General features: G+C 44.9%; 1 protein-coding gene across 1 annotated transcript in view; it reads left to right on the forward strand.

Annotated features, from left to right (window-relative positions):
• The window catches only part of RNF11 (ring finger protein 11), a gene marked incomplete at both ends in the record, with an annotated part of 31282 nt that extends 20133 nt beyond the window's left edge, over positions 1-11149 (forward strand). Inside the window, 2 exons of the mRNA XM_082002669.1 lie at positions 10190-10359; positions 10978-11149. Coding sequence (XP_081858795.1) covers positions 10190-10359; positions 10978-11149 — 342 coding nt within the window. The remainder of the gene's footprint in view (positions 1-10189; positions 10360-10977) is intronic.
• Between the last annotated feature and the right edge of the window lie 449 nt (positions 11150-11598).

The raw sequence follows: 11598 nt of genomic DNA on the forward strand, positions 1-11598 counted from the left end.
ACTCTCTGTTCTAGCTTTTTGTCCCCAGCTTTCCTCATAGCTAATTAGGGCCAATTTCTGTAATTTTGCTACCTTGTTCTTCAAGTACTCAGGAGGGCTATTTGGTTTTTAGAATTGCCTTCAAGCTGACCTAATTCTTGCCAAAAAATACATTTTATCACTCTTTCTGTTTTGTGTTTGGAGTCAGTATTTCACAATGGGTGTAAGTCCCTGACAGGGGCACTCCTCCATTTTCCTCTTGGCTGCCTGCTCCCAACTTTTTCAGTGGCTGTAGCGATCGCACAGTCGATGGTAACGGCTTGTTTGCTCTTCGTGAGGCGAAGAGTCATTTGGATCCGTGTCCTCGCAGCCAGCGGCCAGAGCCAGCGCAAGGGCCGCGGCAGGAGCCATGGCTCAGAGGCAGCGCTTGTTGTAGGCCAGCCGGAGGCGGCTGCACCCTGATCCCCGAATTCCCTGAAGTGGCACCAGGAGGTAAGCAGGGGTGCGGAGGGTGCCTGCCTGTCCGTGTCAAGCCCTTCATGTAAGGGCCTTGCATGAACTTGTCTGAGCGATGCAACGCGTTGGGGGTTATAGGATGGTAGATTTGGGCCAAGCTCATGTCTTAGGAGGCAGAAGCGTGCGTGAGCTTAAGCTTTTTTTTGTCCACTGTACCCTGAGGTGGGTCAAAGCCGCCGAGTGGTTTGGGTGGGTGCGCGTGGGGGACGGTGTCTGGGACAAATCACGCGTGTCAGATCACGGGATGAGCGGGGCAGGTTGTGAGCAAGCCTGTTTGCACTGCATCAGGGACCTGGCATAGTGAGAGTCCAGGCTGCCTGCAGACTTCTGTCCTACCCAGGATGGTCGGTGCAGCATTTTTAGCTGTTATCCCTTTGATTTATACTACAAACAAGTTGCAGTGGTTGGTGTTTACCCTGTCGGGGAAAGTAAGTGTGTGTCTGAAGGAAGTGTGAACGATCCTTCTATTTCTGTGTGGACTGTTAGTGTTCTGTCAGCTTTTCCACTGTAGCTCCAGAGTGCTTCCCCCGTCTCTCCTGCTTGAATGCTGCTTATGAAAAACAAAACATGCTAACTGGATTTGTTTGTTTGGGGTGGTCTTTTTTATTTTTGCTTCCTGCTGGTCAGCAGTTCCACAGCAGTAAGTGAATGGGACACAGTAGGTTCCCTCTCTACCTTCCAGCAGAGGAGACAGTCTGAGAGATTTGTTTTCAGCCTCTTTTCTGCTACAGGACCATTTTCTTTTTCCCAAAACTTAAGGTTTTTATTTGTTGTTAAATCTCCTCATTTCTTCAGCAGCTGTCTTCCTTGAACCATAAGTGCTGTGTTTAACATGGCCATAACACTGTAATAACTGTCGGCGCTTGCCAGGCATAAAAAGGGGTTTCTGCGAAGATAACCACTTGGTGCAAGTAGGAGAGAGCGTACAATAATGCAGATGTGGTTTGCGTGTGGGGTAGGATGATCCGCATACATGTGCTGTTCTTCTACCACTGGCTGCAGAAGTGACTGCTGGCCCCTTCTGCTAGATTTTCTCCTGACCCAGCCACTTTACTTTGTGGTCCTTGGGGTGTACAAGTCTCAGGAGGCTGCATTTAGTGCCTGAGAGGCTTAATTTAATGTTTAGGGGCAACTGTTCTCTCCTGCTCACTGCAGCAGCTTGACAGAAAAGCATGAATTCTTGTAAATTGTTTATGGATCTTTTCCATTCCTAAAAAAAACCCTCAAAACCAAACTATTAAAATAAACATGCTAGGAGCTGTAATAAGAGGAGTTTGTTATCTCTCTGAAGTTGTGGCCTGATGCTGTAAGTGGAGCTGTCAGTGGGGCTGTCTGGAGAGATGGAGTCAGCTCTCTGCTGAGCAATTCGATGGGCTGGGATATGTTGGTGTATATGTTACCCACTTTCGTGAAGAAATTCACACCCTGATGTTTGATGGGATCACTGGGGAGAAGAACAAGGACAGCTAAAACCGTCCCCAAGCTGGGGAACAGGAATTCAGCTGGTGGAACCGTACCCAAGGATATGGCTCTTGAGTCAGAGAAACCTGCTGTGCAGCCTGGAAATGTAAAAACTATCTGGTTGTGTCAGGAGATCGTGCTTCCAGGGATCAATTACTGCTTTTTAATTACTGCTTTTCCCCCTACAACTCCTTCGTGCTAATCTTTTGTATTTAGGTTTGCATTGATGGTTAATCAGATTTCAGAGCAGCAGGTGGTTTCCATCTGCCAGGTGAGGCTGGGTTTGCATGGGCCGAGCTGAAAAGGGCACCGTCAGCTGTTTGTCTTGGCAGTAGGTGGCCGCCTTGGTTTTGTGTGACGGCACAGGTAAGACGCTTGAAAACAAAGTCCCTTTCCCCAATAGCCCTTGTCAGTGTCTAGGAAAGCAGCAGGCAGGATGCATCCGGCTTGCACCTCCTCTCTCGCTGCCCCGGCCCTATTTTCGGTGGCACAGCTGAGCTCAGGGGACAGGTGATGTTCTAAGAGTCGACAGTCAGGATTCTCTTTCTTTCATCGTTGCTTATCTTTTCCAACTCTTCAGATACATTTATTTCTCAGTAATTTCAATGGAATAATTGTGAGAAATGCAAAGGACAATTTTACAGTCTTAGTAATAGCCTAAATGAGGCTACGCCATCGCTGCAGAACCGCCGTGGCTTTCACCATAAAACACCTCCCTCTGAAGTGATACGTGACTCAAACTGGGTGTTGCTGCTTAATTGGTGTCAGCAGCTGGAGAAGCGCCCTGCAGATTCTGCAGGTTCCTCTCCTCTGTGGCAGACTGTTTCCTTAGTCTGTTGTTATATTAATTACTGACCACATCTACAATGCCCAATTCCTACCACGCCAGAATTCTTCTTAATCTACCCTTAAGAGCATCCTGGTGGGAAGCGTGTACAAACCTGAACACATCCCAGGCGCAGGGGGGCCCTTCCTGGGATTTGGAGCGTAGCTCTCCTGCTGGCTGTGGACCAGTGAGATGCTAGTGCGCACGTTTATTTCTGCATGAAAATTCCCTAATATTTAAATGATAATTGTGATACTAATAAAACTTTAAAGGAAAACCTGAGATGTGAAATTTTGTATGTTGTGGGTTTGGTTTTTATCCTTCAGTGCTTTTGAACTTATCAAGGAATATATAAAACAAAGTAAAGTAAAAATAAAGTGTTTTTACATAGAATGGTCACAAACAGTTTAAGTAAGCTGTCTCCAGCAAGCAGTGGTAGCAGAACAATCCCTTAATAAATCTTAGAAATGAAGTATATATTTATTGGCCTTAAATTTCCAGATGAATCAAATAGGCATTCAAAATTTAAGTTGTGTGATTAGTCTCCTTAGGGGAGAGTGTGGGAATCCTAAGAAATGCAAGGACTCAGTCAGAACCATACTTTAAAGGTGAGCCTGTATTTAGTAGAGCGGTGCAATGAATCCGTTTTGAAACATACTGTTCTTTGTTGGGAGTGAACTACTTGGATCTTCACGCTTCTCACATAAAGAAAGGGAATCAGTCTTTGCAGGCTTGAAAATTCGGTAAAGGATCAGTTGCAGTTTTGCTTAATACGGTGTTAATTTGATGTTTAATCTCTTTTCTGACTACATTACTGTTAAGTGAATGGGGTCTGCTAGACAAACCCAGGCTTTAGATTCCAGCTTGTGCCAGAACGGCTCCTCTTGTGCGCACGCGTGTGTCCGATCTGGTTGTCTATCCCGGGTGCCCCCTCTAAATGGTTGAGGTGAGAGGAGGGGATTTTTCTTTCAAAAGAACTTTTAAGCCTAAGTGTTCAACTATCGCAGTTATTTACGCTGACTGGCTACGTGGAAGCTGGAATATAAAAGGTTGGGTAACAATTTCATTACATGAAAAGCTGGGCCTGCAAGAAAGCTGGCGAGGCACTTTTTGCAAGGGCGTGTAGCGATAGGCCAAGGTCTTTAAATTGAAAGAGGGTGAATTTAGGTTACGTGTCAGGAAGAAACTCTGCACTGTGAGGGCAGTGAGGCACTGGCACAGGTTGCCCGGAGAAGCTGTGGATGCCCCATCCCTGGAAGTGTTGAAGGCCAGGCTGGACGGGGCTTTGAGCTACCTGGTCAGTGGGAGGTGTCCCTGCCCATGGCAGGGGGGGTGGAACTGGGTGATCTTTAAGGTCCCCCCCAACCCAAACCATTCTCTGATTCTATGATGCTTTATAACAACTGGTATTCAGCTTTATAAATGAGCTGTTCTCTTCTGTATGGCAGAAAAAGGCTTATATAGTTGGCAGCTGCTCGTAACATCCTAAGCGTTATTAAAGTAAGCTGTAGTTGTCATACAATGCTCATTATAATGGCGAGTCGTTTTACATTAATAAGTCTTGGAGGAGGATATTATCACAGATGGAATTTGAGTCTTTTCACCCAGATCAGAATGGCGTTCACCGAAAAGGCCGCTGGACCACCATCCTAGTGAGTTCTTTATGAGTAATAAAGTAGCGAGAAGAGAAAATTTCATACAATTCAGCAGTGATTTTGCAAAATAAACCCCAAAAGCATGATTTTTTTTTTTTTCCTCTCACCTCCTGACTTTTACATCTATAAACTGAAGTTGTTCTTGTCTAGATTAGTTAGTTGGCTTCCTGCTAAGCTTCTCGCCTTACAAGTGAGAAAACTGGGAAGCAGCAGGGCTGAAAGATCCATATAGTGACGACGAGTGTTGTCATCGGCAGCGACGTCGCAAGGCTGTCAGAGCTGCAGGAAGGCCAGGCCGCTGTTCAGATCAGTGCTTGAGGACCGGTGAGCAGGAACGCGTACGTGGCCCCGATGCAGCTGTATGTGAACCAGTGCAGCTGCTTTCAGACAACACGTTTCAAGAAAGACGTTTGCATATCGAAGGGATTTCAAAAAAGAGCTCTGGGGATGGCTGGGGAAATTCAAATTGAACTGTTATACTTGCATTAATTAATTAGGCAGCAACTGCAAGGAGCGTAAGCGCTATACCTACTGGTATTTAAAAAAATGTAAAAAAGACTTGGGATAAACATAGCTAGGAAGACGTTTGTCTCCTTTGTTGGACTGAATGAACAGATACGCTGTTGATCTGGTATTAAAATGCAAACAGATATCCCCAGGTGAGAGAGACTGAGAGCATTGGATTAGGTGAGGAAGGAATTTAGAGATGGAAACTGAGCAAAGCGGTCAATACGGGAAAGCAGGTGGCTGTAGACAGGATCTCAGGACAGCAATGACGCTTCAACCTCTGGAACTATTAAATGTTATGAATTATTCTGCTCACCTTTGACCTTCCTGAAAGGATAATTTATGCAGGTTAGTGCAGTTATTAAAAACAACAAACAAACAAGCCCTGATAACATACTGCTGATATGTGGTGTAGAGGGATCTTAAAATAATCTTTATCCAGGGATTAAGAGTTTCTGATCTACCACTGACCTGTTTTCAGAGTATTACAAATTCATTGCACTTGCAAAAACAAGATGAAAATGCCATAAAACAAGAGAAAAGCAGATTTATAGCAGCATAAGTAACCGAGATAAGTTGCATAGATGAGAAGACTTCAAACTAAAAATCATGCTTGATGAAAACCTTTTTCTAGGCAAGAACCCAAAGCATGCTTGGGAATCTGCGTGCAGAAACAGAGTGTCTGGGCCTTTTAAGCCATGTGCGGAAAATGTTTATTTTCATTAGAAGTGAATGGGGAGCAGCCAGGGCGAGATGCAGACACAAACCTTGCTGTAGTCCTGGACTCTAAATTAATGCTGTTCCTTAAGGGCTGAAGAAACATTAGGAACGAATCATTTCTGTGCACAGAAAGCCAGGGAAACCTGTGCTGACACCACCTACTTTGTGAACAAGAAAAAAGTTGTGTATCTCCAGGACTGTGGCCATCTGAGATGCTTCATGATTATTAAATTCATATGGGAAAAAAATAATTGATTAAAGCAAATCAAATGCCAGAAAGTGGGTTTTGTTTTTTTTTTTTTAATTTCATTGCTTGACACCAATATGTGGTTTTGATTATTTGGTTTGGCCTTTTTTAGTTTTTTTGCATGGGAATAGAGTTAACATGAAACTTCATCTTAGTTTGAAATGCCTGACATCTTTATCAAATGATGAATAACACGGACTTTGGCTAGAAGTACAGTATTTCGTAATTTTGCCTGGAAAAAAACATTCTTCCATGGTAGATAAGGGAAAAGTGAGACACCAGAGCAATAAATTCATGCTGGTCTTTGGAGTAAAATAATAATTACTTGGGTAATAAAATCTTTTTTCTACAAATGTAAGTTGACTGAAGTCTCGAATCCTCATGTCGTTACCTGTGAGTATCCATGCTGGAGCGAGCGGGACCTTTCCTTAACGTGGGCTGATAAAAGTAGCCATTGTAACCCGCAGAAGACTTGCGAAGGGGCGATAAACCCGCAGCAGCAGGGCTGCGCTCTGTCCTTACAGGCGGCTTGAAATTATTGTCGGATGAGCTTAACTTCCGAAAACGCTTCAGAGATTTGGCAGTGGAGAAACCAGAGGATGCAGCTGCGGGGGCGGCGGCGGCTGCGTGCGGGGCCAGCCTGGGTGCATGCCAGCAGGGCTAGCGGGGCTGGTGTCTGGTGGTCAGGGTCTAGTTGAGGGAGCACGTCGTGCAGTCTGCTCTGTCTCTTACTTTGACCCCCCCTGGGGACACCAAATGTCACTTGAGCAAATTAAGCCAGAGAAATCTGGGCTCATATTCTCATGAATAAATACTTCAAAATATTTTTAGAATCATGCAGGTGGAAACATACCTTTTCTTTTTATCTGTTGGAGGGGAGAGGACTCATTTGAAAAAGCCATTGTCGGTGTAACCTATAATTTGACTGTCTGCAACGTGTACGGCTGTGTTCTTCCATTTTACTGGCACGTTTGTACCCGGTGGACTGCTAGCTCTGTTTGGGCTTTATTAATAGTAATCGGGAGGCGAGATTAAAGTGCCACCAGACAGCGTGTTAAGGAAGTGCACCGGATCATGAGTATTTAGCGGTCACTCCCTTTTATTTACAGTAGTACAATTTATGCATTTTTCACAACAGCTTGGCAGCCACACCAACCCCAATTTTTTTTATATTCACAAGTATGAAGATGTCATGGTGGAGGCACCGTTTTCACCCAGATTTACTCATCTGACGGGAGATTCTTGTCTAGTATGTGAAACTGTAGAAGCCCACAGCTGGCAACTATAAATTCCTGCCATAATTGGTTATGTCAGACATGCGGTGCAGGGTGGCGGCTCTGCTGGGAGGGAACCCGAGACGCGACGCCAAAAGGAGGGGTGTTTCCAGACAGCATTGGCGGTCGGGAAGGCATTTGTGTATCTAGATTGGGAAGGGAGCCTGGGGGTCCATCAGGCCCCCTCTTCTTCAGGTCTCCGTGGGGAAGACGACACCCACGGGAGAGGGGCAGTAATGGGTTCCCCAAGTCCACAGTCCCTCGATGGTCGCTTGCAGCAAGCGCCTGGAAAGGGCTAGAACCAGGGAATGAATCGCCGTTCTGGTTTGGCCTATTGCAGGCTTAAAAGTTGTGTTAATTTACTGTCCAAAACTTAACTGAAGCAGTCATCGGTTGGGTAGCGTGACTGATTCCACATTTCAGAGTTGTCCCAATGTGATGGTTTTAACTCGCGAGAGATTCTTACTTAACTGTAGTTTCCTTTTGCTGTATAATTTCTGCTGAGGTGAGCCGTTTGCTGTTCTTCTGCTATAGGCGTTCGCTATCAGTTGTCACTGCTCCTTTCAGGCGTTTTGAGAATTTCTTGGATCTTTTTTCCTCTTCCTGTTTTGGCCTTGCCTTTTATTTCTGCGTTATCACTTGCAGCCACGGTTTTGCCAAGGGGAGCTGGGCTAAACGCGGTGGTAGCCGCCCCTCCTGCCCTGCTCAGCACCAGCCTGCGGCAGGCGTGCCCTTAGACTGCTCCTCTCTTTCTGAGACGGGAAGGAGGGTGCATCTCCCTCCAAACGCTAAGTGTTCTGTACGTCTTTGGAACAAATAAAGGAGCTAGCAGTAATGTCTTCTGCTATTGATTAATAATCTGTCCAAAGAACTATAGCAAAGCCTTGGAGGGTGGGAGAAAACATTACTGATAGTTTGTGGTGTTAAGTGCTCGAAACAAAACCAGGAGCGGGCGCTGCCTCGAGCGGATGTGTTCAGTGTAGAAGGTCTGCAGCATTTGGGAGGGGAAAAAAATGCTTTATTTTGCTGGTACCAAAGGTTGCAGAGGCCACCTCCTGAATACTGTTATATCCGACAGGTCATGCCTAGCTTCAGCTGGTGCTTTTCCCTATCAAAACAATTACTAGAGAATACTTTAGAAAATTTAAACCATTAAATGATCTAGAAGAGAGCTGTGATTCTGTGAAATACAGTTTAGAGTAGTTAGGAAATTAATCAAACTTAGAGAACCACTGGCATTTTGTCTTTTCAACTTTTCATAATTCCTCTAAGCTCTGCTAGGAAATCAGGGGGGGAAATTCTAGTGTAGCTAAATTAAGAGAAGACTGTGAATTTTACCCCGCAGCCGAGTTGCAAGTGCTAGGCCCTGTGTTTAAAAGAAGAACTGCCAGGCAGACTTGTATTTTTGATGAGCGACCCCAGCACCGGCCGCGGGGAGGCTGTGTGCTCCTCAGGCTGCTTGCCCCCAGCTTTCCAGGAGTCCCGTCTGGCTGTCCACTTGCCATGCTTCCTAGCAGTGAAAGAAGAACCGCTTTATCAGGCTTTACAAGCGCAGCATTTCACGCGTTAAACCCCGTATCTGGACTCTGCCAGGTGCTGGTGTCAGCTGAACACTGCACGAGCCCATTGCCGGAGCAGGCCGAAAAGCAGAGAGGGGAGAGGAGAGGGGGACGCAGCTGTGTTCCTGCTGCTAGACATACCTGGAGGTGCCCACGGTGCTCCGTGCCCTGCCAGGACGCGCAGGCTTCAGAAGGTGGCCGCTCCGTCGCAGACGGGGAAAGCCCACTCTTCCCCGCAGCAGAGAGGAGCGAGCAGGAGTCTGGCAAGGGGAACTTTGTCGGAGGTGATGTGTGATCAGCGCTTCCTGCGGCGCAGCTGCACGCGCTCCTGCCGCCCGCTTGTTTTGCGGCAGTGTCCTCTGAAACAGTAACTTGCGTGTTTTTCAGACAGGTGAATTGATGCTACTGTGTCTCTGATGCACCACGTTTATTTTCAGAGCACATCTGTAAGTTGAATTTTTTCTGCTTTTTAAGAAGTGCCATTAAAATTGGCCGATTGCAAGAAATCGTCTCCCTATTAACAGTGGATTTGGGGCGACGGGCCAGTACTGTCCCAATAGTATCTCCTGTTCAAAATCGGTACGTCCAAAAAAGTGCTTTAAAAGCAAGTAAAATAAGTACCACATTAATATAAATGTTAGTGAAAGTATCTGATCTAAACTTTGTTAATATTCAAAAGAAGCTTCTGAGAACCTGGCAGAGGAAGGACTGCATAATACCTCCATGTTGCCTATTTTTTTGTTTGGGAAATATGTACTTTAAACATACAGCAGTTGAAGTCCAGCTTGGGAGAACTTGTAAAATTGTATTAATGTACGAGGACAAATGTAAAACCTGGACTACGTACCTAAGCTGTTCTTTTTATTGTCCGGGTGACGTTTTTTTAAACAAGAATGAAACCTACAGTTCTGGACTGGAGCTTCTGTGGCCCAGAACAGCTCACATAAATCTTAGGTATTACAGAACCAATAAAACCTTCCTCTCTCTGAAACTCTTCAGAATAGGTACTGTCCTCATCTTCCTAACCATTAAAAAAAAAAACAAAAACAAAAAAACCCTACTTATTGTTGGAAATACCAGGGGCTTTTCCTCAGCCATTACGTTGTTCAGTTTGGTATCTTAGCAGTTCACCTGGTGCCCGTAAGGTTCATTTGCCTGCTGTCGTGTGGAGTGTGTTGTACGCGTATTTCATGTATGAACGATTCCTGGAGATAAAAAGCTTTTGCAGAGAATGACCACGAGCAGCTCCTTGCTCAAGATACTGGCCCCAATTCTTTACCCCATCTGCAATATAATTGTAGCCCCAAAATTGCAAAGTAGGAGTAGGAGATAATACAAGCATTTGCAGGACTAAGAGAGGAGAGGTTAAATACATTACCTGTACTGTGCTCCAAAATGGTAGGAAAGCCTCTGTGGTTTTTTTAACTGAAATATTTTAATTTTAGGAGCAGGTCCCTGTTCCTGTTTATCACCCGACTCCTAGCCAGACTCGGCTAGCAACACAGCTGACAGAAGAGGAACAGATCAGAATAGCGCAGAGGATAGGCCTTATTCAGCACCTACCTAAAGGAGTCTATGATCCTGGAAGAGACGGCTCCGAGAAGAAGATCAGAGAGTAAGTTACAGAAACTGAACTGAACTGATGTGGCTGTTGCACTGGTTTATGCTCTTGCCCTGGCAAACCTGATCTCATCCTCCTGTTTTTGCTGTATTTTCAGGGACTGTAATTTAATGTAGCTTTCTGAAAAAAAAAACAAAACACCACCCACAAAAAAAACCATGCAAAAGGCTCCTTCCTTTATCCTTGCTTGTTTTCCTGTTACAGGTGAAAGTTGCTTTCTGATCCATGTAATTCATGCTCTGATAAATTGGTTTCCCTCCCCCCCCTTTTTATCTTCTCTTCACAGGGAAATAATTTCATGTTACTCCTTCACCTTTATGGCTCCCTTTCACCGTTTCTAATTTTATGCACTCTGCTGAGCTGCCCCCACCATGCCTGCTGAAGGCGTCCTGCCCTCGCTAACTGTGGGCACATACTACAAAGGAAATACCAAAACCCTCGAGTGCTTGGCGGAGCCAGCACCGACAGAGCTAAGAACTCCTCACAGCATCTACTAGTACTAAAAGTTGGTTTGACTCAAACGTATCCAGGAGTAGATATTACACTGCTTTTCACTTCCAGTGTGGTAACAGCAGCTTAAATATTTTTATGACTTTTTTTTCCCCCCCGCAGATGTGTCATTTGTATGATGGACTTTGTTTATGGGGACCCTATCCGATTTCTGCCGTGCATGCACATTTACCACCTGGACTGTATAGATGACTGGTTGATGAGATCCTTCACCTGTCCCTCCTGCATGGAGCCAGTGGATGCAGCACTGCTTTCATCATACGAGACTAACTGAGCCAAGGTTTCTCCACTGAACCTTCAAGGAGACCATCCACTTTAATGGGTTTGATCCTTTTGTCATTCAGCCCAAAGAGCCAGGAATTAGGAATTAAGATCATGCACAAAGTATACATTTCCTAATTAAAAAAAAAATATTCCTGAATGGCTGCAAATATTGGAAAAAATAGTATTTTAGAGACTATAGAAAAAGTAGGTTGTTATTTTTAATGTAAAGCCTTGACCCACCATTGTCTTTTAATGTTTGTTCTTACACCCATATATAGGAATTGTGTAAAGTGTTACAGCAACTGTAAATGTTTAAACTGCGTGTATTCAATTTTATTAGCAGCAAGGTAAGGTATTTTTTTTCCTGAATAAAGTAACCAGTTTTGTTCTGATTCTTTTCACAAGTCCTGGCATTTGGGTCAAGGCTTTATTGAAATCTACATTTTATAACACTGGCAC

Source organism: Phaethon aethereus, assembly GCF_964289735.1.
Source record: "Phaethon aethereus genome assembly, chromosome: 8".
Lineage (NCBI taxonomy): Eukaryota > Metazoa > Chordata > Aves > Phaethontiformes > Phaethontidae > Phaethon > Phaethon aethereus.